At 40.1% G+C, this 26,847-nt stretch overlaps 2 protein-coding genes across 7 annotated transcripts in view; both read right to left on the reverse strand.

Moving 5' to 3' along the window:
• Positions 1-1,450: 1,450 nt before the first annotated feature.
• LOC133470118 (elongin-C) lies at positions 1,451-4,551 on the reverse strand. Its single transcript, XM_061758077.1, has 4 exons — positions 4,446-4,551; positions 3,965-3,988; positions 3,672-3,829; positions 1,451-2,202 (listed from the first exon to the last, which is right to left on the reverse strand). The coding sequence occupies exons 2-4, from the start codon at positions 3,966-3,968 to the stop codon at positions 2,026-2,028; spliced, it is 339 nt and encodes a 112-aa protein (XP_061614061.1). The 5' UTR covers positions 3,969-3,988; positions 4,446-4,551; the 3' UTR covers positions 1,451-2,025.
• A 161-nt stretch (positions 4,552-4,712) lies between these two features.
• LOC133470116 (junctophilin-1-like) overlaps positions 4,713-26,847 on the reverse strand; it is a 47,970-nt gene continuing 25,835 nt past the window's right edge. For 3 of the 6 annotated variants that reach the window (XM_061758073.1, XM_061758072.1, XM_061758070.1), the window contains exons 5-7: positions 18,929-19,653; positions 18,039-18,135; positions 11,747-16,787 (exon numbers count right to left, since the gene is read on the reverse strand). In XM_061758073.1, coding sequence (XP_061614057.1) covers positions 18,055-18,135; positions 18,929-19,653 — 806 coding nt within the window. In that variant the 3' untranslated portion in view covers positions 11,747-16,787; positions 18,039-18,054. Of the gene's footprint in view, positions 5,740-6,787; positions 6,841-11,746; positions 16,788-18,038; positions 18,136-18,928; positions 19,654-26,847 lie in introns of those variants that run through there. The other 3 variants (XR_009785865.1, XR_009785864.1, XM_061758074.1) reach the window with 3 other exon arrangements.

Consider the following 26,847-nt stretch of genomic DNA (forward strand, 5'->3'; position numbering starts at 1 on the left):
TGACGTCACGGGGTCACGTGACATCACTAGTTGTTTTGACAGTGAGGAAAACTATCACTGTACTGTACCCCCAAAAAATACTTGATTCTTCCACAAGGGATACTTGATTCTTCCACAAGGGATATTAACGTACTAATAAAGAAACTGACTAAAACTACATTGCAAAACTAAAATATGTAGCTGCGAAAAATGGCTTCACAAAGTAGTACACTTTTCTCTGCTTATATTCAAAACCTCTTGACAACATAGTTATCCTGTACCAAAAATCTAATAGGCAAAACTATCAAATTATTCAGAACTAGTATTTCAAAAACACAAATTCCTTGATAGTGTTATGCTCAAGACGACACAATCTAAGAGATGCTCGAGACCAGAACTCAACGAGCCCAAGACAAGAATTTTGACTTAAATTTATGCTGCTGACCCTGCGAATTTCCTGCATTTTGTTTAGTTTAAAATTAAAACAAAGAAAAGTGAAAGATTAACATTTTAGTTATATTGACATTTTGGAAAACTATTTACTTTAGAAAACTTTAGGGAGCTACTTATTTAAGTTTTCATTTAACATAAGACATGCTGCTGAGCCTGGGAACTCCATGCACTTTTTTGTTTTTTAGAATTTTAAAACAAAATGTCTGGTGTCTAAGATGGGGAAAAAAACCTAGGTAAATGTAAAAACGTTGACTGAAATGCACTTGTAAGTACAAAAGTAAAAGGGAATTTTACTGTTGATTTTTATACCTGTTTTGATAACTTTTAGGCTGGCACAAGACACATTTGCCACAAATCATTATTTTATAGTTTCTCCACAATTGCTAAAACAAATGTCTTGAAACCTCAGATTTTTTCAAAACCTTAAACACAAATCCAAAAATTCCAACTACATTTCCCAAACCGCAGACTTTTCTATCACAATCAAACTACCGCATTGAGTTTTGCAAATTGACTTCCAAGTAAAAAATTTGTTTAGACCATTAAGAATTTGGTTCAGAGAATGGGGTTTACGTTTCATCAATTGTGAAAAACTGTAATCGACAATGTCATTCACTTAAATAAGGCCATGGATACAGAATGTCTTGCTGCTCCGAATCCTTTTCTGTTGCTCCCCAGTTCATGTTCCGCCATGTCCCAGTTGTCCGTTTTTATTCCCCTAAGACCCCAAAGTCTCAATCAATATATCAACCGTTGTCAATTTGTTGTCATTTAATGTAGGAAAATCTACCTAAATACAGAAACAAGTATTTGTACTTTGTTAGTTCCTATCACTGTTGATTATTTTCTGGCATTTTTTTCTTTTGCATTTGTGTTATTACAAAATGGATGTTGTTCCATAATACTTTGCTATAGTTAACGCCGTAGAATTTAAAATTCATAAAATATACACTTGGGACAAACGACTCAACGGTGTCTTTTTGAATCCTTCAACTGCATTTAAACAAAATCCCATTGCTTGATCGTACAGAAATGTCTGCTTTTATTTTAGGTGCAAATATAACACACTACATTCATTATTCCTATATGGGGTTTGACAAATTATCTCGCCATAACTTAGACCTACCTGTACGACGAGGTTAATTTTCAGTTCAGTCTCTGGCTAAATCTCTGCATCAATGGTTCACATTAGCATATAAGGGTAAACCCTGATCATCAGCTGCTATACAATTTAATTTCACGCATTCGAGGTTATGCTTCAAACGCCAGAATTTAGTTGTAGCTCACGTGTGTCACATTTGAATATCAGCCAAGTACGAGGAGACAAATATTTGACACTGTCCAGAGATCTTTACTAAATGGGGGTGGAGGGAAGATGGTGGGTAGAAGAGACAGATTTGTCACATTCTCAGAATAAACGTAGCCTGCCATATTCATACATTATATTAAAATTAAATTCTTTAATACGCAAAACAATGACTGATATACTGATGCAAAAAAAAAACAAACGTTTCACATGATTTTATGGCAAAACAAGTTAAATAGTCATAACCATGTAAAAGTGTTATAGTCTACTGCATTGACTCAGTAACTTTAGCAATCTAGGAAGTTAGCCGCCATGAGCAGTTCCAGTGCAATCTCGGGGGCGATGGGGAATTCAGGGATTTCCGTGGAGCTGTTGGTGTAGCGGACCTTGTAGGTGAAGTACATGCAGACCTTGGAGAGGACATGAGAGGGAATCTCCCTGAAGTTGACTTCGTTGGTTTCATTCTCAGGCAAACTGACCTACATGGAGGGGAGCCAAAGATGTTAATGATGACCTCTAGGTTGTTAAAAGATAAACATCAGCTGTAGATACCAGCGGGGGAAAAAACTCATCTCATATTCACATTTTGATGTCAACCGCAAATGGTTTGTCTACAGCATTAATAAAGGAATTGGCTGCACTGTTCCATTGGAGGGGATGTCCAGTGGTGTGAAAAAATGTTTGCCCCTTCCTGAGTTCTTATTTTTTTGCACGTTTGTCACATATATTTCCCATCATCAAATTTAAATATTAGTCAGACAACACATAAACACAAAATGCATTTCTTAAATGAAGGTTATTTTTAAGGCAGAAGAAAAATTGAAACATACAGAACCCCTAAATAAACACGGAAAAGAAAAAAAAAAAGTTTCTCATTTGAATGAGAAACGTCTACCTGTGAGTGCTAGCTTATTTACCTGCTAGCGGTAGCTTCCTGCATTCGGTTAGCCGTACAGAAACTTATTTACAACTTGCTTCCAGTGCATGTAAGCTGAGAGAATGGCAACAGAAGAGGACTTGCTCGCGTTCCTCAAAACAAGGAATATACCCGATAGTGTCATAGACCAACTAAAAGAAGATAAGGTAAGTATAAATGTAAACTTTCATCACACGAATATAGCAATATAGGCTATAGAATAGCTGAGGCATATTTGCTAGTGTTTGTGTGCGTGTAAATAAGCTACCACTCACAGGTAGACAGACAGGTAGATGTTTTCACATTGTAACGAGAAACTTTCTCATTCGAATGAGAAATCCTCACTTGGACGGGCTGCTGCAGCCTATCCTAGCTATCTTCATTTGGAAAAAAACAACAACTTTTTTAAATAAACATAATAATTATGAAAAATAACTAAGTTTTATTACCGCTGTTGTACTTCTCCCGCTCTCTACTCGCCTTGTACTCTCGCACTGAATCCCTGATATCACTGTCACTTTCAATGTCAGCACTTTAATGGACACCACTCCGTTTATCTCACACAGTGAATGAATCTACCAAAACACTTTCTGATCGTTAGCCGATATTAAGATGGTTCTTGTTTTTCCTTCAGATTATATTCAGGTGACACCTGGAATATTTAGTAACTTTAGCTGCATAATACAGCAATAGCATTAAACTTCAGCTTTACAGATGCTATGTTGCCTCTGCAGTGTGTTTTGATCATGTCTCCTCAACAATTGGCAGTGTCAAAGTTCACAGTAAGAGTAATTAAAACCAGCTAGTGGTACCATTTGTTTTTTTTAAGGTGGTGCAGCATGGTTCATGTGGATGGCACACCCATTGAGGCAGTTGAGCAGAGCACAATTCGACAATATCCATCATCTATACCACTTTTCCTCTTAGTATCGTGGGTGAGTGAATTTGGGAAAGAGGTAGGATACGCCCTGGACTGGTTGCCAATCACAGTACCTATTTAATAATATGGTATACAACTTCTGACTCCTCACCTGGACCACTCAGCATAGCCTTGATAGTACCCGATGTCAGTGCGTGTTCTCTTTTCACAATGAACTCATGGCCATCTGAAGAAATCAACTTCACATACATGGCTTCTGGTCCTTCACAGCCCCCATAGGTCCTTTCTTCACCATCTATGAGTATAGACACCGACACAAAGTTTCTGACAAGTGTAAACCAAATATTTAGGTGCATAGTTATGAATGGAGACTGTGTTCTGAACAGCTCAGACTATTTTCAAATACAGTAAAGAAAACCTGATAACTCACCCATTCTGATGCAGGGGTCTATTCCTAATAAAAAGAATAATATCAAAAGACAACAGCAAAAAAACGTACATATATGCATATTTTCTGCGAGTAATGAAATATAGCTGTGTAAATGGGAGTGGTGATGTGTGCTGAGACACTGATTCCATTACGGGCCCTTTAAATTATTGTTTGACAAACATCGCTTAAAACGGACACAACCGTTTAGAGAGCTAACAAAACGACGTGTAAAGTGTGTTTTTCGTTCGAACAATCCTTGGGATTGAAAACTACACCTGTATGGACTAAGAGCTCCAACCGAGTTTGCAGCAGTCCGTGTTAGCTGGCTCATGCTAAACTACTAGTATGCTAGCGCCCTGATTTACTAGCATTTATTCTACTTAATACGACACGTTTAGAATAAAGCATTCAAAGTTCAAAAATATAACAACCTTAATACACACTAAACATAAATTAAGTAAAACATATAAATAAGTCTTACCACTTTTCGGTAGACTATGCAATGGCAAAGACTGTAGTGCTTTGGCTAACTTTAACAGCCGGGATGTTGATAACTGGAAGTAGTCCCCAAGTGTACGTGAGTTGAAATATTCCGTGGTGCTTCGCTGGCAGTGAAATATGTTCCCACCCCAATTTTTCAAAATTATTATTATTTTCTAACTTTTATGATTTTCTTTTTCTTTTTTTTGCAGCGCATGTTTTGGTAAACTATACTAGAAATATTTTGTGAGTTAGTGTTTCCCAATAAGAAATAACAAGAATTCCACTTGTACTCGTAAAGTTCAACAGGCAAAACAAAAACAAAAAACAACAACAACTCCTCTTACGGTAGATTTGTAGCAATTACGTACCTGAAATTGCTAACGGAAAGTGGTAAGGACACGAGAACATCTTCTTCAAGTAGTGACGTCAATGATATGCGTAATCTTTGAACGGCTCTGTTGGTAATCGTCAGTAGAGCATTTACATTTATTTAGATAGATAGATAGATAGAGATAGACAGATAGATAGATAGATAGATAGTCATTAAAAAATACAAGTGACAAAAGGGAAATATAAAAATTCCAAACATTGATTGTATTCACATGATATATTATGTGTGATGCTTTATTGTTACAGACTCGAGGTCCAGGCATAGACCAACAAGACACACAATATGAAATCAAGAAGTACAAATATACAGCCACACCAAGATAATCATAAGAAAATACATATTTACTAGAAAGCATCATGCAAGAGGCACCGGGACCAGTCTCCAGATCTGATGATATGTATAAAGTTGTACAATTTATGTGATATACAGTGTGCTGTATAATTTACAGTCTATGATAAACATATAACATAAATAATAAAAGTGACATACTTAAATTTAATATTTCTCTATTTAGATAGGTGGTAGTGAAAATGGATGGATGGATGTATTAATCTATCTTCTATACCACTTGTATCCTCACTATTGCGTGTGTGCTGGAGCGTATTCCAGCTGATTTTGGGTAACAGGCAGTGTTAAATCGTTGCAGCTTAATGTTGCATACGCATAAATGGTTCAAGGAGAAAAAGAGTATATTTAGCCAAGGAGCTGTTGCTTCCATCAGCCTCACAAAGCTAACAGCCGTCAAACAACTATGCTGACACACAGGAAGAAAACAAACAAACTTAAAGGGCAGGCATGCTTCCTGCAGGATTTGTCCAAGCGCCTCAACTGTGGTGCATTCAGGGTGTACACCGCCTCTCGCCCGCAGTCAGCTGGGATAGGCTCCAGCATACCCGTGACCCTGGTGAGGATAAGATCAATATTCATAATCCAAAGTATCAGAGCTAGGGGGGGTGCAATTGTATGTTCCTTCCAGATCATACAATGTTTTTTTTGTTCTTTTGCACGAAAGTATTTTCTGCTATGAAAGCAGCAGCACGGTAATAGTGGCTAGCACATCTACCTCACAGCTCTGAGGTTCAGGGTTCGAATCTTACGTATCTCCAGCCTTTCCATGTGGAGTGTGCATGTTCTCCCCGTGCTTGCATGTGTTTTCTCCAGATATTCTGTCTTTACCCCACATTCCAAAAATGATGCATGTTAACTGAAGACTCTTAATTGCCCATAAGTATGAATACAAGTGTGAATGGATTTTTGTGCCCATGCAGGGATTGACTGGGGACCAGTCAAGGGTGTACCCTGTCTCATACCCGAAGTCAGCCTGGATAGGTTCACCTGACACCCTAATGAGGTATAGAAAATGGATGGATCAAGTGCATGAAAGAGTATTTTAGTGCAAAAATAAAATAGCATCGTATCAGACCTCTGATGGTAATTAGATGTGGACTTCTCGTCCAGTAGGGGTCGTGTGTGTTGCCGAATCGCCCACCCCTTACGGTCTCCTCCGACTGTGATGGGGGAGAGCAGGTGCTCATTGAATGTGACAGTGACATTTTGCCAGCCCATAAATCTACATTTAAGATAGAATGTGTGAGTTAAGAAGCATGCGCGTTACACCGTCATGCGTTTCTTTTCCTCTACTTGCCTTGCAAAAATGACACACTACTGCCATTGATGCCAAACTTTAAGCTTTGACGTGAGAGCACACTTATGCTTAGCAGTGCAAAGCTACACATTTTTGGTGTTTGGTGCTCGTCAGCTCATATATCAGGTTTAGAATGTGACATTGATTGGTGTCGTTGCATGTACAAAAAGCGATGACTGGTGAAATGTGAGGCAACCTGGAGCTATAACACTTAAGAGAGTCCACAGAGTGGGCATGGTGCGTCTATGTGCAGCAAAAATAAAGCAGTGAAAGACAAAGATGCTGCAGAAGTGACGCCGCTGACCTGGTATTTGTTTTATAGTAAGGCCTGGCTTACACAGGGTGTTCCAGAAAGTTCTGTTGACACACAAACACACACACATACACACTGAAAGTAATCAGTGACCTTCCAGTCCCCCCCCCCCATTACACCATTAGTGCTTCTGATCAGAGCAGGCGGTTGGCGGCGGCCGCTTTCATGATATGACCCCACCCCACTGCAGCTGCTCCATGCTCTATTTTAGAGAGGCTTCCTTAACACACACAAGCACACACACACTTTCATGAAGAATATGCAACTTCTTTTGTCATGCCAAGATGTCTTCTCCCTCCCTTTGACATCATGAGCAGGCATTCTCTGTAGTACTCCATAATTAGAATATCAACATTTTAAAACATTATATGTATCATGTGTGAGGTGAGGTAAGTTTTTACCAAGTCGGCACGGTGAACGATTGGTTAGCACATCTGCCTCACAGTTCTGAGGACTGGGGTTCAAATCCCAGGCCCGCCTGTGTGGAGTTTGTATGTTCTCCCCGTGCCTGCGTGGGTTTTCTGCGGGCACTCCGGTTTCCTCCCACATCCCAAAAACATGCATGGTAGGTTAATTGAAGACTCTAAATTGCCCGTAGGTGTGAATGTGTGTGCAAATGATTGTTTATGTGTGCCCTGCGATTGGCTGCCAACCAGTTCAGGGTGTACTCCGCCTCCTGCCCGAAGATCGCTGGGATAGGCTCCAGCGCCCCCGCGACCCTTGTGAGGATAAGCGGCTCAGAAAATGGATGGATGGATGTATTATATGCAGTGCTCCCTCACTATATAACGGTTCATCCTTTGCGCCCAGAAATCGCAGATTTTTAAGCAATAATTTTTTTTAAAGGATTTTTACAGTACAGGCAAGTCCAAATTTAAAGTTGCGTAACTTCAGACAAAATACAGATAAAAATATATAGAAGGTTCCTGAGTAAACAAACTCCAGTAATAGTTGTTCCCTCACAAAAAGAGAATGTACAGTATACATTTCTATGAGTGCTGTCAAAGGCTCTGTTTGTATGTGTTGCTGCTCCATGTGTGTTAAAGTAGCAGTTGTTTACCATAACATCTAGGCTAATTTCTGGTAGGTCATCTATGAATTTTTGCATTATGTGTTATCATTAAGCTCGGTGACCTTTTGTTAGATCTAACTAAAGTGATTTGGTTAAACATTTTATTTACATCTAAGTATACAATGTTTAACACGTTTTTTTGTATTTTTTTTTTTAACGTGTCAGTACTACACTATCACATAACAATCATACAACCCATCAATATTATGCAAAAATTCAACCGTACATAATATGGAGCAGTTCAGCATCAATACTTATCTAATAACATGACAAAAAGTGTAACGAAAATGTAAATAAACTACCTTATATTATAGAGATGCTGATAATTAAATGAGTTAATATATGCAGATCGCTACAGATGTGTTTTGCTAGTCCAACTTGGCTCGCTCTGACCACCCAATCAGAGGACGGAACAATTAAAGCTGGCCCACAATAACAATTCAGCAATTTCAAACCTGATTGGCTAAAGAAACAGTCCCGTTGCTAATGCAGTTTAAGTTACATCGGCCAGCACTACGAATTCTGCAGGACCTGGGGCCATCACATTGAATAGCGGCTTCAATATGACTGGACAAAATAAATCTAACATACGCATACACGTACTGGGAGTAGTGCAGCCAAGGGAAACGCTACAAAATATGGAATAGACTGTTGGGAATAAATGAATACCATTTTATTGAACAAAGGTTATTATTTAGGTTGTAAATACAGGTCAGTGCTTCTGATGTTTTTAGGCCAGCAGTGAAGGCCTTGCTGCCGCTGACGGCTCACCACTAGATGATAAAATGTCCCTACGGTCAAGTGTACCTAATTAAATGTCCAATGAGTGTATACAGGGATGTCACTGTGAAGCATCTTTTACCCAAGTATATATTAAATATGCTGTATTTATATTTATTGAGTGATCTATTTATTACAGCACAAGCGAATGAATCAAATGCCAGCACATACTACATTCTACGCTCAAATATCAACACCACAATGAATTGGTTTACAGGTCTCTGTGCATTGTAAACCAGGTCAGAATGTTCATGGTGATATCAGAGAGGATGGGGGAGGAATGTCTGTGGGCATTTCTTGAGTTAAAAGAGGCAAAGGCCTGTCACAATGAATTGGAGGCTACTTGCCCCTTCACTTTCTTAGCCTGCAGCCATTCAGATCGGCCTGCTCGTTCAATGTTCACCATGAAACCTGGCTGCTGATGCATTCTTTCTATCTATCTAAAATGCGCAGTGTCTTACTTCCAACTTCTCAACTTGTACATGCTCATGACAGTTTATTTCACATGGCATCACATGGCATCAGGCTTCAAATGGCATAAATGACACATAACGCAAACCAACTGCAGCAATCCACAAATCAGGCCTGTATGGCAGAGCAGCCAGATGGAAGTCACTCCTTAGTAAAGGGCACATGGCAATATGAATGCAATAAATTAATGCAGCAATGTACAGATATATCCTTTATGGAAAACTGCTCCAGAGCATCCTTGACTTCAGACGGGGGCCACGGTTCATCTTTCAGCAGGACCCTTAGCACACAGCCAAGATATCAAAGGAGGGGCTTCAGGACAACTCTGTGAATGTTCTTGTTTGGCCTCTCTGGAATGATATGAAAATGTGTGTGCACAGACGCTCCCCCTCCAACCTGATGGAATGAAGAATTGGCAAAACTGTCCACAGATTGGTGTGGTTTGTTCCAAAAAAAAACTTGAGGCTGTAACTGTTGCCAAAGGTATTTAAAAAAAGTATTCACAAAAGGCTTTGAACCCCTTTGCCTTTTTTGTTGTCATTTTTGGGTGTTGTGTAGAATTTCAAGGAAAAATGAATTCATTCATTTTTTTTAATAAGGCTATATAACATAACAAAATCTGGGAAAAGTGAAGCGCTGTTAATACTTTACGCATGCAGTGTTTAGACATTCACTTTTACATGTATGGACAATTTTGAGTCTTCAATAAACCATGTTTTGATTTGGAATGTGGGACGAAGCCTGAGTACACGAAGAACTGGAAGAAAATGCAATCTCCACACGAGGGCCTGAGCTGAGATTCAAACCCAGAACCTCTCGACGTCTGTGAGGCAGATGAACCAGCTTCCAATAATAAATATTATATTTGTGTACAGATCATTAAAGATTGATATTTGATATTGTTGTCTGTCTAAAATGTTTGCTGCAATAGAAACTACCTGTACATAATTTAAAACTTTTAACTATATAAAAAAAACAATATAATTGATAATAATGGTAACAAATGCTGCGTTTGCCTAATACAAATAAGATCATTGCCCTCCATGACATTAGCTGTCATTGGAATGTGTTAAACGGCCTCTTTGATGACACCAAAGACCTACAGGGTTTCAGTTTATATTTGTGCACTGAGTGCACTTAAATCTTGGCGGGCACCCTGCACCATATGAGAATAGTAACAGAGATATTTAATAGCATTACTGACAAGTTGGGCGTCACATTTGTGTTTTACACTCTGGAGAGAGCTCGCACATGCAGTCTGTTTGATCTCGTCATACACAATCTATGATGCAATGACTTTTTATGCCAATACTTTGACAATAGGTAATTTCAAGAAGTAATTCAGGGGGAAAAAAATACAGTGTGAATACGAGTGAATCACAGGCAGATGAAGGAGGCAGATGCAACATAACAGTGATCTCAGGCTAATAAGCAGTGGAAAACAGTGCAAAACGGAGGCACCTGCCTGTTCTCGCACCACTAATGCGACAGCCGGACAAAGACACTTTGATTTCAAGCTGCAGCTTCTTCCCTTGAGACCTCATTATGAGAAGGTCACCGGGAGGTCTTTCATTGCTTGGAGGGTACACGCACATTATCAACACAGGACAGATCCACAAGTGAACACTGGAATGGAATTTTAAACATTTTAAATAGTTGGAATCCATTTCAGTGCTTGTTTTAGTAGACATTTATAGGGCAAGAAACCGTATTTGGCAACTACAGTCAAAATGGATGCCTCACATCTTACTGTAAGACAGTAGAAAGAACCTTGTGACTTCTTCTGGCCAACCAACAAATTTTTCATTTAAATTTAGTGTAACGTATATGACAGTAACTACAAAATGTATTATCACTATATTCCAATAATATATATTTTGTTGTTGTTGTTTTAAATTATAGCCATCCACCCATTTTCCGCACCGCTATTCCTCACTAGGGTCGCGGGGGTGCTGGAGCCTATCCCAGATGACTCTGGGCGAGAGGCGGGGTACATCCTGAACTGGTCGCCAGCCAATCGCAGGGCACACAAAACAACCATTCACACTCGCATTCACACCTACGGGCAATTTAGAGTCTTCAATAAATCTACTACGCATGTTTTTGGGATGTGGGAGGAAACCAGAGTAACCGGAGAAAACCCACGCAGGCACGGGGAGAACATGCCAACTCCACACAGGCGTGGACGGATTTGAAGCCGGGTCCTCAGAACTGTGAGGCAGATGTGCTAACCAGTTTGTGCACCGTGCTGCCTATTGAATTATTATGAAAATAATTATTAGTTTTCAAATAAAAATGTATGTATGGACTACAATAATTCATTTCATTTCCTGAAATTGTAAAAGAGAGAAAAAAACTCACTCCTCATTAAATTTTGAATTTAATCTTCAAAGATTATGATGATTATTAAGGGTTTACATTTCATTAATATTTAAAGAATTGTATTCATTTTTTATCTCTATCTATCTATCTATCTATCTATCTATCTATCTATCTATCTATCTATCTATCTATCTATCTATCTATCTTTTTCCCAGTGTGAGGGTAATGCTTCTTCATATATTAAATGTAATTTGAGTTTTGCCATAATTACAAAATATTATAGATATCAGGCAAAAAAAAAACCATTTAACAAGGCATAACATCTTTATTTGTATACATAAATTCATCTCAAAAGAATTTGCACAAATTATGAGCCTTGAGATCTCAAAAGTCCTCAGCATTTTCCAAAAATACTCAGAGGAAACATCTATCTGCCTTTCACGTCCCCAAATAGTACATACAGTACAACCAATTAGAAGTGTCTTTCTTCTTTTCATGTCACTGTCAAACATTTACATTACCAATACAAACAAGTTATAGCCACTGTCAAAATACAGGTGTGCAAATTGTTAGAAAAATACCCATACTCATAACAGATTCTGTATTATGCTCTGTAAAAATACTTAGAAATAGTATAGAATTGTTTATATATAAATGTCTCCAAGATGCAATGTTGCAGATAAAAAAACAAAGGTTCCAAAAACAGACTGTGCATTTCAACCCTCAAAACTCATGTCTGCATGGTTCTGAAGACAAAATAGGGTGTACAAAAGAAAAAGTGAATAAATAATCAAATATGATGTTATTTGAACTGACTAACGCTGTTTTTAATGATTTGATATATTTAAATTTTAACACATCACATTAGAATGCTTCTTTTGTGGAGTTGTGCTCTCAGTTTGCATTTTATGTATCTGTAAAGTGTTCTTTCAAATGTGATAAATTACACATATAATTGTTAGATTCCGATTTTGTTATGGGTTTGAAGCATTGAACACGAATCAATATTAAAGCCCTTTTTTATGATGACTAGAGATGGGCATAATAATTGATTATTTGTTCATTAAATATTCATGTGCTGAACTGATTGTTAAGTCACTTTTAATTCAGTAGCAGTCTAAAGTAGGACATGGTTGTGCTCTTATGTTTTTTAAGGGGTTAGATTACGTAAAATTGAAACTTGAATTTGTTTTAATTGTTTGTATACAAATAGGTGGGTCTCTGGGGTTCCTGCCCACCCATCAAGTGTGACATAAAATTTACCTTTCATCCGTGTAATTTTTTAAATGTGAGCAAGCCATTATGAATTTGGACCAAGTCAGATAGTTTATATAACAGCCGCCGTAGATTCGCCACTATCAAGTGACGCATAAAACCCGGCAGCCAGAATTCACAGAAGCACTATCATGTCAAAGCCAAAAGGTAAGCAGAGTTCCAGTGTTAGTTAGCACAGATGAGCTTAAGTAGTGGGTGGTTATGGTTAAATTAGCCAGTGGTGGCTTTGTGCAAGCGCCATTCATTTGGAGTCTGGAAGCAGAGGGCTGAACATCTCTTGCTCTGGAGGGAGTTGCAGAGTCTCCAGAAGTCTCTAATAACACCACAAAAAGTCACGAGGGGGTCGTAAAAGTCACTAAGTGCTATATTCTCCCGTGTGCTTAAGTCAGAAAAGGCGTGTAGCTGCGCAGCTTTCTGGCTGCGCGCATTCTCCGGTCAAGACAAAACCTGTCATTTAGCACGCACCCACAAGCAAGGTGCACACTCTGGGTGGAGCAACCCTGTATGTGGGTGTTCTCTGGCAAATTTGGACAGGGATGCAAACTATGTGCATTCGCTTGTAGACTTAAGCACTTTTCCTCTTCCGCAGCTGTTGTTAAGCCTTGCGCCCCGTGAAGGTGAAACATCATAATGCACATTTTGTTTAGCTTAACTGCCCGATGACGGCGCGCGTGGCTAACTCGTGTTGCTGGTATAGATATACACTCACCGACTGCCCAACGGCCGTAATGTGTCCCGACCAGATTACGCAGACAGTTGAATGTTGACATATTATTTAAATGTATTAATTAGCGCAAAAAATATCTGTGCCAGCAGGCTTTATTTATTTTCTTTGGCTTTTTTTAATACCTGTGAGGGGCATTTCAGCTTGAAACATCCTGCTTTCGGCTTGGAGTTTGTCTGGAAGCACCACTCACAATCGTAACGGTGAGTTAGAGTTTTAATAATTAGTTTTTATTTGATCTATGTCGGCCTATGATGGACCTCCAAACGTGTTCAGTCCTAAGCACAGTATTCTGATTACATTACTTTTACTGGATATATTTCATACAGAATCAAAAAACATGCTCTCCTCCAAAGTGTGGTGGAGCGATGGGCAGATCAGCAGTGCGACATCTCACTGGCGACGATTAAAGGCTTCTTTATACTCACGCGGGCGGCGACCGCGCTGACGTCACTGCAGCTATCCCGCTCGCAGTTTGCCTTTATACTTGAGCGCAACCCACGTGTGCTGTTTTGAAAATGTACTGCAGTTCACCTCCAAGTCAGGGGTGTCGCTACAGCTGGTATTTGCTAGGACAACACAGGATGGAGTTTTCTCTGCATTTTTGGCCATTTCCGGTAGCAGTTTTTACTTTCCTTTCCGTAAAAAGGAACAAAGCAACAACAATGGCGACCATGGAACAGTGTCTGCTAGAACAAATGGACCTAGATGACCAGATGATACATTTAATTACGCTGCAAAATCGATTAAGAAGGTGGCGGTGTAGATGGTATGTAGAACCAAGAGGCACGCTGAGTACGTCATCACAGCATGTGACTAAAACGGACCAATCACGAGAGATGATTTCCGCGGCATTCTACGCGCAGCAACAATTTTTGCCATGTGTGCGTCAAGTGACGCAGCGGGGCCGCGCGGGCCAATTCGTTGGTCACGTGAGGCAATGCAGGCATTGTCGGCTACGCGAGCGCGGGAGTATAAAGAGGCCTTAACTTCTGTATGCGCTACGGAAGTTAATTTCACATTCAAAATGCGCCATGTTTTCCAAATGGATTTCTATGGCATTCACATATCTCAGGAAAACTCCACGCTCCAGGAATTACAGCGAGCCTCAGACTTCAATGAGTCACGCCTCCTGGGTCATTGTGCACATAATGAGCTGCTTACGCATGGTGGGTGTGTCAGACGTCATTAGGGGAGAATGAGCATACCTTGTAGATGTGCAAGCCAGGCGTGTAAAAAAAAAAAAAGACTAATCCACAAATGGGAGAATAAGGCTCCGCCACAGTTGTCAGGGTAACAAAAGATGCACTCACATTTGCATGAGACAGATCAGCCCCCCCCCCCCCCCCCAAAGCAGAGATTTAAACCAGAGTTTGAAAGGTGGATGTTAAGCGTGATGTAATACTTTCCCTTTGTTTATTGTCATGGAAGAATGTCAGACCTTTCATTAAGACACCTGGGAACTCTTTAAAATTGTGAAAAATTGCATAATACGCCTCCTTTACATAAAGACTCAAATTTTCATTCATTTTCTTCTATCTACAACTAATAGAAAATATATTTAGAAAATCAAAAAATAATTAATTTATTCACCGTTAATTTCGCCAAAAGTCGATGAAGGGAATTTAATCAACTGCCCATCCCTAATGATTACCAGTGTTTACAGACACATAGAAACATTTAATCTTTAGTCATGACAATAAACTATATAAATATTTCTTTTTTCGAAAGTCAAAGAAAGTCATGCCTTAGCTGCAATAGAAATGACACACAGTTCCTATGAGGTGAGTTAACTCATTAAAAAGCATGACTCAGCAAATGACTACAGTCACAAGTAACCTGCACAATATTAATTAAGACAAGGATGGCACCTGTCAATGTCCTCATCTTTGAATAAGGTAAACAGTGGTACTGTTAAAGACTTTTAAAGGCATCATTCCTCTTCCCCCCCCCGGCCGCCATCTCCCCCCCGCCCCCCCTCCCCCATGTCAACCTGAATAAATTCAAGTTTCCAACCTCCCCAAAAGCGCTTAAGTCACTGTTACAGCAGCCTTTCCATCCTAGACTAAAACAATAGTGCACAGTGGAGAAAACACAGAGGGAATTAAAGCCCAGTGGTGTCATGTGTTGCAATATGTAGTCAAACATTTTATTTGGATTTCAATAAATAACAATAAGACCATTGTTAACGCTACTCTCAACAGCCAGCGTAAAAAAATCATAATAAAAAAATCCTTTGCCAGCTGTCAATCGACTTCAGCAGAAGGAAACCTTTTTCCTGTATGGGTCCATTTCAATCCTCCCGAAGGCCATACTAAATTTATGAAGGAATATGACGCAACGACAAAACTAATGTTTATTACTATATTTTATGAGCATTTGTGGATAAAATGTTATATAAAAACAGGTACTTGAAGGTTTTATTTGTTTTTAGAATCGAGTGCTGGACCGAATCAAATTCTCCTGGATGGTATAACGACTCGCAAGACGTTGGTTCCCCACCAATGCGGTAAATTCTACTTTCGGAATAATGATATAATTTATTTTTTGGCAAAATATACTCCAAGCTCTTTTGAAAAAATAAAACATATTGCACTTGCATTTAAAATAAATTACAAATCAAATGGTGTGGGATTTGAAAAATAAAGGTAACCACCATCCCAAGAACAACAAAGAACAAACAAAATACAATAAAAAGAAAATCCCAAAACAGTACCATGCAACGGGGAGTTGTTTTGAGCAATCTTGGATGGAGCTGGAGAAACATTTAGAGCTTTTAAAACAGTAAGACTGGCAAGTGACTGTGCCAGCACTGACTGCTTAGCAACAAGCCAGGGCCAGCTTCCTGTTGTATAAAGCGGCGGGAACCCCCCACCCCTGAATAAAGCTCCGCATGTTCCCACTGCGACTGTTAAACACCTCACTCCCGCCTCGCCATCGTCACCTCCTCGCGGTGGCAAAATAGTAGGGCAGCTGTTTGCGCCCGTCATCTAAAAGTGCAGCTCCGCTTTCTCCCGGCAGCAAAGTCCGTCAGCCCGCTGCCTCCTCTGGCTGCAGGGTCTGGTGCTCGCCTCAGCGCCAGCGGGTTGAAATGACTTCCACTACATTTGATTGGTTTATTATAACTCATTAGACACAACGTTTCACCTCAGATTTTCCAGAAGCCCAAAGGACTGCTAATTGGCAGGGGTGGTCCACGTGGGGCCTGTGATAGGTCGGTGGTAGTGACACCTTCCTCCTGATTCTCTGTGGTGTCATGCTGTCAACCAAACACCTCCGGCTGCCACCATGACTCGTCGGCGCCATTTTCTTTTTTCAAGGCAACTGCATAACTTGCCGTGTTTTCACTGGAAACACAAGCATGTTTTATTCACAATCTGCATTCGACACGTGGATTTGATAAAATGCATACAGTGCAAACTCCAAAGTCAAACCCAAATGGTCAGTAACACTGGTTCACTTCAAAATTGTTGTAATTTCAACACTTCACCGTGGTTTATACCCGTCAAGTTACTTTCTGGTGGTGCGACTTCACAATAAGAGTATCAGGAAGTTCACCAAACACTACGGCTGAATAATATAGGCTACAGACCCCTCTTTATCTCTAAGTGCCCCATCAGAGAGAGTTTTCAGTTTAAGTGTGATATTGTAACATCGGGTAACAGGGCTCAATGTTGCAGACAGGCTTATTTTCCTTGCCAAAGTTTTTTTATTTAAACTAGGCGACCTACATGTCCTGGACCTGGAGCGCTATACAGTATATTATATGTAGGATTGGCTTTACATTTTCAGAGACAAAGGTTCATTTAGTTTGAAAGCAGCACCTTTTATTCATGTCTAGCGGGATGGAGTTTTGTTGTGACATATTAAATATTTTTTTTAATTAAATTAATTTTGTTATGCATCGATGTTAAATTGTCAAACATTTAAAATGTTCTATTAAAATCTATTAAGGGTTACTCTCTCCAAGTTTTCAATAATGTTATTGAAATTTTCTCTCTCTTTTTATTAAAGGGGGTGGAAACCTGAACAAAAAAAAAAACATGAAACCTGTTATATTCTGAGAAAATATCCATGACATAACTGGTTAATCGACTTAGACTCGACTTTCATCACGTTATAGTTGACTAGAAAAAAATCTTTGCTACAGTCAACCCTTAGTGCAAACTTAACATTTCAATAAGTTGCATAAAAGAACTAAATAAAGCTAAAGTAATTTGAAAACAATGTAGAGGGAACAAAATGGTTTTTTTCAGAGCAATACTGCGGCATATTATAGATACTGCTGCGATTATGAAGTGCTGTATAGTCGGTATGTTGCCAGGCAGCATAAGAACACATCTTGTGCTTTGTGGTTGCTTCATCACTGGTTCGCTTGTGTGGTGGCATCACAGTAAAACAAAGAAAAAGAAAAATCCCCTTTTGGAAAAAAAAAAAAAATCCTTCAGATGCTCATCAAGTTCAAATCTCACAAGATGTGCTGACATCACATGTGACAAAGTTTTTTATCTGACTTTTGAGGCATACTTTACAGTTTTGGTTAAACTTTTGGTACACTGGACTGTCACTGTAGCTATGTTGTGTCAAAACAAACTTACCTGAGAATGAGCACTATCATGTCAGAAAATGGACAAATATAATTGCAAGGCCGATATTCAACAGCATTACCATAGCGACAAGGATGGAGTTAGGACCCTGCAAAACAACATGGAATTAATTAAAATTTGTGAACACACGGCAACTGCAAATTAGCATGCAAATATGCCCTCCTTGGTGCCGTGAGCAGTATAGTGAAGACATCAGAGCTGATTGGAATTTGTGGTATTGTGCAAACATCACTAGAGCACTGTCACTTTTCCCTGCAGCAGTTCAAACGGATGTTTTTGGTTGTTTAAATACAGACATTTTCTTTTTCGTTTAAATTTGTTGAGCGATGCCACAAGAGTAAACCACTATAAAAAATTATTGGAAAGAATGATGATGTCTCTCAGCATTTAGCCAAAGAAACCCTAATGTCACATCAATTTCAAGCAGTGATGTTATTATATGACAACAATGGTGGTGCACTAATCACTTGAGGATAGAAGGCTCCATACCAGGAAAAACTATAGTACAATACTTTCAAATTTCTTTTGTTATACAGTTTTCCTGGTCATGCCCCATGTTTGCATGGTTGCTTGTTACTAGGCAGAGTAACAATAGAGCTCAAGCATAACTGCCCCATAGACCAATGCAAAATTGTGTATATGCCAGGCATGGCCATTAGGTTGTTTAAATGGTAAATTAGGAAACAGGAAGGCAGGCATATGAAAGAAAGACAAGTTTATGCATACACACTTTTGCAGTTGAATTACGACTTTTGTATATTGAAAAGAAGGAAAAAAGATCCCCAAGTGCACCGTCTCCACTGATGTTAAGTACAAAATCTACATATTGCAAGAATACAGTGTGCTTCTTTACAAATTTGTTTGCAGACATTAATACTCACCGTTTCCTCTGCGGTTTCTCCAATCTCCATACTGGATTTCTTTGTGTCTGCGAGGCTCTTTGGCTTTAGGGAATCTTGCTTCCTGAGTTTCGGGTCACTCTTGCTGTCCCGTATAGAGGCCGGCTTCGGGGTCGGGGTAGACCGAGGCTGTGGCGGCAGGTGTGCCAGGGTCAGGGAACTAGGCTCTTCCTCTGGGTCCTCCTCTGGGTCAGGGGGTGGAAGACCCTTTACTGTCGCCTTGACGTAGTAACTGTGGTACTCTGTGTGGAGCTGGCCATTGACCGGGACTGCAGGAGGTTGTGCGGGGGCAACGGTTGGAGGGCTCGGCTGTTGAAGTTTAGCAGGTTTAGGGGGAGCCTCGATGTGCATATGAATCGCTTTGGGGCCATCGGGGACGGACATCCTCTCCTCTTTGCTTGGCTTCCTGCTCGAACGTTCATCTTTGCTGGTTTTGTGGGCGGACCTTTCCTCCTTGCTTGTTTTACGGGAAGGTTGCTCCTCCTTGCTGCTTTTACGGCTGTTGTTGTTGGCGAGATGGCCTTTCTTCTTGCTGGAGTGAGGTGAGTGGGGAGGAGAGCCCACAGGACTATTCAATGGGGAATGAGGAGGGGTGGTACCTTTGCGGTAAAAATGGGGAGAATCGCTTGGCGAGTCGTCTTTCTTTTCAACGGGGACCTCCTTAATCTCCACGGGCTCTTTAAACTGCTGTTTTACGTAGTCAGGCCCTGTGCAAGTGAAAGAAGTGATTCAGTACAACAAAACAATATATACGTACACAACAATAAATGCATACTGGTACATACTTTACATGCTTATGTAAATCACATTTATTCATATTGTAAGTAATTATTCCACAAATAAAGGCGAGGTGTGTTTATTTACTTCTGTGTAGAGAGTACTAGGCACTTTTCTAAGTAAGGCATTTATCTGTAGGGTGAAGATGCCTCTGTCCAAAGATTGAAAAATTGTATCATCATTACTCATTTTACATTTGAGACTATGTGAGTTCCAGGTTGCACATGTCTGGAAACAATGTGTCCCAGCCCTGGAACAATGAGTCCCTGCAACATATCATGACGGAGTAGAGATACAGTAATCCTCCGCTATATGACGGTTGTTGCGTCACGGTCAAGCTATGTTGCAGATCGTTTTGCATTTTTGTGTTTTCCATTGCCCTTGCTCTCTCTCAATATATTATGTTTCAGCCTGCCATGGTCGCAAATTTTTTTTAGGATGATATATTTTCCTCAAACTATCACGATAAACGATATGCAAAGTATCGTTGCTGTCTTTTTTTTTTTTTATGCCACCGATATAATTATATTACAGCGCATAATAATTAAACAACACTTAACTTTCAATTCTGAAGAACATTTGAACATTGGCATTGTAATGTAGAACAATAAATAAAATATCTTAGATAAATAAACAATATCAACAAATCACACAAACACACACAGACATACGTACATACGTTGGTCGGGTCTTAAACCATGTGTCTATGGATGCAGAAAGAATATGCTTTATGTGTTCCTGCTAATTTTTGTGCGTCACAGACGAGAGACGCACATCGAACGACAGGCTCACTTGAACTGCTCTGGATGTGTGTGTGTTTTTCTTGATTCGTATAAACAAAAGTGTAATACACACTTAGCAAAAGCTGGAATTGGAAAAGAATTGGAGCATTTCCTCCTCACCCCTGATCAAAGTCAGCAAAAGCCCAACTACTGGATACCTCTAAAATATTATCCTGAGGTGTGGGGTGTGTGTTAAGAATATTTCCTCCCCAAATTGCTTAGAAAGGTCAGGGCTCACAATCGCAAATGTTGAATCTGTTAAATTTTAAGATTTTCACATTTAACATTGCAAATCCTTTATTTGTGTGTCAACATCGAGTTAGATCGAGCCATGGACTCTGTGATTGTGACATAAAACAGCACAATAGCCAATTAGGAAGCAACGTGAAGCTTGTGCTCGGACACAAATGGAAGTTACCAGAATACGAGTCGATACTCGTTCTCCTTTGCCCTTTGGTACCATACTGCCCCTCATAGGTCAGTTGTTGTACTATGCCAGACATCTGCTTTAGAGGAGAAGACTCGCGATTGTTAGTGTAGTTAGGTATCTTTATGTGTGAGGAGTAATGTGTTTGTCCTCCCGAGTACGTCACACACTATGGGCAATATTCTCCCATGTACATAAGAGGGAAAAGGCACGCAGTTGCATGGTTTTCTGGCTGTGCAGATTTCCCTGTCCACTTAAGTCTGTCATTTATGCACCTTCATGCCACATACGCACTCTGGGAGGAGCAACCGTAAAATGTGGGTGGCCTTGAGCACATTTTCCAGTTGACTTAAGTACTTTTACTCTTACGCACTCCAGAGGCTGTAGTAAGTCCAGTGTCCCGTAAAACATCATATTGCAATTGAAGTTTGGATTCAGTTACAACATATGTCGTCGGATGTTATTAGCGACTTCCAGAAAGCTATCAAATGTATATGGAGAGACTGAACAAAATGTATTTTATTGAGCTGATCAAAGAGGTGCCGTGAGCCTCATAATAGTCATGAGATTTATTGGCGACGAATATCACAATATAACATTTTGATTCTGCTTCAAACATGATGCCTTTGGAGTTTTTTGGAAGCGCAGGGCTCCCACTTTTACAACAACTACGGTCATTGTATTGGTGCACTGGTGAGTAATTGTGACTGCAATTTCCTAGTTTTCTTTCCCCACAATGTAGAGCAAATACATCCCAACTGTGGTTTTATCCATTTGTATAGTTGAAGTGCCAGTGAAAATTGGAATATATCTGTTCAGATTCATTGTGGTTGTCTATATCCATGCATTTGTAGTTTCAGAACTGCTATTATTTCCTTTCCACTGATTGGTAAGCTCAAACAGAAGATGTTTTAACACCAGTACCGACAGCAAAAAAAAAAAAAATTAAAATAAAAATAAAATCTGAACAGTACACTGATGGCTTGGGAGATAACCAAACCTTGAACAGATGCCAGTTCTATTTAAAAAAAAAAAAAATGTTATCGAGTATCCAAGAACTCACACTGAGAGAGCAGGGGCCTCTTATCTAACTCCTCCTGCCTCATGCGAGAATCTACCAGTGAGTTGCAAACTGTGGCTGACCATTATGTTTAAATAAAATAGTAATCATTTAGAGTTGTTGACATATTTTACTTTTTAGGCAGTCTCTTACATTGATATAGTATTTTGACATTGAAAAACATGACATGATATGTAACCTACAGTAAAAGTTGATGCCTTCACACAAACATAGATTACTTGTTTAGAATTTTCATGGGTGTCCTCGTATAAACTCAGAATCTGAATGTAAATTTCCAACTGCACGTGTGAAAAATCACACTTAATCTGTCACCTTGTACTGTGCTGCATTAATGTTGTTGTTTGCATGCTTCTTTGCTTAAATTAGTCAGTGTTAAAGAGACTATAGGACATGGACAATGCTGCTTTGCCTGAACAATATTACTGTATATACATTGTCAAATAATTGTTTAATCCCTCACTTATTGGTTTAAAGTCCATTGAATATTAAGTGCACAGGGAGGTGATTTGAATGTTAGTTCATTTCGCATTGTCGTAAACTATTTGGATTGGAAAATTTGTTGAAAGTTTGTTGAGATATCATTCTCTTTTGTCACAATTGCTGTTTATGGTTCATGTACAAGTATATTTGCACATGCAAATCAACCGGATGACGAATTCCCTGATCTTAAGCTATCTACTTTGCTGAAATCACATTTGTCTGACTGGAAACATGCTGCAATATAATACATGGTTCACTTGAGCTTTATCTCTAGTGTAATTATCACTAATAGGTCCACAGTAATGTTTAAGTAGAGATGGGTCCACCAAGCTAGGAAATGCATTTGAAATATGTACAAAAAGGGCCACTATACACTTTAATTGTTCATTGTTCATAGAATGCAGTTTGTAGAGACATGCTACTGGAGCTGAGGGTAATCGCTAGTGATGATCTACATGTACTGTCATCATTCAAGCTATTTAGCTGGTTTTCTCAATCGCTCTGCCTTGGTCAAATGACATGTAAGGGGTTGTTTTTGAGTGGTACCATTGGAGAGCGCTAAAGCTTCTGCTACCCGGAACCAAGTGTGACGCCATGGTGAAAACGTCGATTGAGAAACACAAGTTACAGGATGGGTGCCACGGTGGTGTATGTACAGTAGTTCGGGCTTCTGCCTTAAAACGATATGAGCAGGTGCTGCTTTTGGCAGCACCTGCTCATATCTGCTTCCAGCTTTTATGCTTCCACCTGATGGGTCTTGAGTGGACCTTGACAGGGTCAAACAAGGTGGAGCGTGATCCCCCCGCCTCTGGTGACCAGCTGAACGAAGGGACAGCTGCGCTGCGTCAGCCACGGCGAGGGGGGATAGTGTGCTCCTCTTGAGCGCACAAGGATGCCAGCTATGTCTCCATCAGACGGCAGCGAGCACACGTTGGCAACAAATATAGCCCAATTAACGTCACCACGAGGGCCCACGCCCACCCCGACCCTCATCGCTCCCCTCCAGGGTGCTGTGTGTGAACCAATCATAAAGGTCAGGGTTCTGTTCCCTGTGACCCTGTTTTCCCTTTTGAAGTGTACACTCCCAATGTGGGTGATAATCTGCTATGAGTCTGAAATGTCAATTACAAACAACAAGGGTTTTAGAGGCCTGGTTGCTACCCAAGAGGATTTAGATTTAAAAAGGATTGGGGCAAGCGAGAACATTTCCACTGCAAGGTAGCCATTAACTACATAAAACAAACGATTCTACGGAAAGTTACGCTACACAACCGCAATGGCACAACTTCCCTGACATTCATGCACTATGCTCAGTCCGACAATGGCATGGAAAGAGGAGTTCAGAACATTCAGGGACACATTTCTCTATCCCTATTGGAAAAAAAAAAAATCAAAAAAAAATAATCAAGGAAATGTAGTCTAATGCCCATCCCAAATGAAAATATTTAGTAGTTGTTGTTTTATTAAAAAAAACAAAAAAATTATATAATGAAGACGAAGCATAATGAATTTTAACGAGGCCGGCACGGTGCACGACTGGTTAGCGAATCTGCCTCATAGTTCTGGGGACTGGGGTTCAAATCCCGGCCCCGCCTGTGTGGAGTTTGCATGTTCCCCCCGTGGCTGGCCGGGTTTTCTCCGGGCACTCCGGTTTCCTCCCACATCCCCAAAACATGCGTGGTAGGTTAATTGGAAACTCTAAATCGCCCATAGGTGTGAATGTGAGTGCGAATGGTTGTCTGTTTCTATGTGCCCTGCGATTGGCTGGCGACCGGTTCAGGGTGTAGCCCGCCTCCCGCCCGAAGTTAGCTGGGACAGGCTCCAGCAGCCCGCGACCCTAGTGAGGATAAGCGGTAAGGAAAATGGATGGATGGAGGAATTTTAACGACCCAATACAGAAAAATGCAGGTGGTATATTATTTGGTGTTGATACAAATGAGGATAATTGAGTCCCGGTTGAGTCCTTTTAGTTTAAAGAATGTATTGAAGCAGACAAGGTGCTTAATATTTACACTATTAGGCAGGGGCGGTTCTTCTTAATGATAAAGTGGTTATAAAAAAAAAGCTTGTCCCGAGATCACATTAACGCTGACAATGACTCCACCACATAAGAAGAACAGTGAATATATGCTGGCTCTTATTTGCTTGGCCAGAGTACATGTTCTCTTTGAGGTGGTTGTCATATAAACATAAAAAGAATAGGGGCGTGTGTTTGCACTCAAAACATGCAGGCAAAGGACAAAGTGACTCAATGGCAAATCAGAAGGCCATTCTTGTTTCTTGGACTCTTGGATGTTGCCTTGCCCTGCACACAATGATGACACTCTCTCATTCTTCCATCCATCCATTTTCTGTACCGCTTATCCTCATTAGGGTCACGGGCGTGCTGGAGCCTATCCCAGCTATCTTCGGGCAGGAGGCGGAGTACACCCTGAACTGGTTTGTCAGCCAATCGCAGGGCACGTAAAAACAAACAACCATCCGCACTCACCTTCACACCTACGGGCAATTTAGTCTTCAATGAACCAACCCTGCATGTTTTTGAAATGTGGGAGGAAACCCACACAGGCACGGGGAGAACATGCAAATTCCACACAGGCGAGGCCGGGATTTGAACCCCGGTCCTCAGAACTGTGAGGCAGAGGTGCTAACCAGTTAACCACCGTGCGGCCCTCTCTCATTCATGATCTCACGTAAAAGACAAGGACGCCCTCTGCATAGACTTGTGGCTACGTGTAGATCATTTTTTGCAGCCGTGGCATGACCACCGGTTTCCACAACACAACAAATGACTCCACAGTGTTAGTGCCAGAGTGGAGCATCTCTGCGGCTTAGTTGAGGGGACACGCTCGAATGAGTACCATTGTCAATGTGTTGGTCACTCACTATTTTGTGGCGCCTTCTGGCAAAGGCCCAAGGTCATGCGGCTCATAGGCCTAAATATACTGCACAGTGGGAGTGAGGGAGATGCGCCTCGCTGGTACACATCAGACAACACAACTTCAAAGGCGCTGTGAAATGAATGGGTGCATACAGCAGGGCATACATACTGTAACTCAATAGCCAATCACTGGTCACTTCTGGTAAACATGAACAGTACAATGTGATCAGATAAAGAGCTGTATCAAAACATACAATACAGGGGTCCTCATTTTACGGCAGCATTTACGAATCTGTATGCAGATGGGAGCGCACTGTAGTATAATCACTAAACTAGGTTAACCCAGTAGTAAGGTCATAATTAAGTAAGTAATTCATTCATTCATCTTCCATTCCGCTTATCCTCACTAGGGTCGCGGGCGTGCTGGAGCCTATCCCAGCTATCGCCGGGCGAGAGCTGGGGTACACCCTGAACTGGTCGCCAGCCAATCGCAGGGCGCATAGAAACAAACAACCATTCGCACTCACATTGTATGAGAAAAACTTGTTGGCCTAGAATATAAACAATTATGAAATGAAAAGCAGTCAGTAAACCGGTAACTGAGCGTGCCTCATTATCAAAAAGCTATTAATATAAATAATATAATTTGGACCTTTTTTCATTTATTTCAGGCTCATGGCAGATTCAGCTCTTTTACTGGATATGATTATACTGTATTGTGCAAGTGGTCATCATGTTGTGGCTGGTCAGTGTAAAACCACAATATTAAATATATTATCAAATCAATACCTACATAGGTTCAATTCCGAAACAGACTTTTTTTTTTTTTTTTTTTTTTAGCACAGTACTTCTATTGGTTTTCAACAGACTGTGCAGGTGTATATGATGATGTGGCCAGTGAGTGTATATGTTAATAGACCCTTGTTTGACACTTACCTTTTCCCGGGCCTTGTTTTCCACCTTTAACCCCACAACAATCAGTAACTAAAAAATATTTGTTATTATAGCAACGGAAAGGAAAGCAAATTTATTTATATAGTGCATTTCATACACACGGTAACTCACTGTGCTTTAAATAATCAAAAGCATTTTTTAAAAAAAGAGAAAACTGAAAAGCCACTTAAAACATTTAAAAACAAAGAATGAATAAAAATAAAAACAACATATAGCGCAGAAAATATCATATAAAAGGTGGAAATGTTCTAAAGAGCATGAGAAAAAAAAGAAGCGTTTTTAACCTGGACTTAAAGATATTGACATGAGGGAGTGACTTCAATTTGATTGACAATTTATTTATTTATTTATTGCCTGCAGCATAGCAGCTTAAAGCTGCTTCTCCTTTGGTTTGGACTGTATATATACTCTTATAGTCTGCTCATATCTCCAAGCAAATGGAACAGTTTGCCAAGATACAAGGCATTGTAGTGACTGTCTTTGACTTAAAATCTCTGTCAGAAACATTGTGCGTATAAT

Source organism: Phyllopteryx taeniolatus, chromosome 20, assembly GCF_024500385.1.
Source record: "Phyllopteryx taeniolatus isolate TA_2022b chromosome 20, UOR_Ptae_1.2, whole genome shotgun sequence".
Classification (NCBI taxonomy): Eukaryota; Metazoa; Chordata; class Actinopteri; order Syngnathiformes; family Syngnathidae; genus Phyllopteryx; species Phyllopteryx taeniolatus.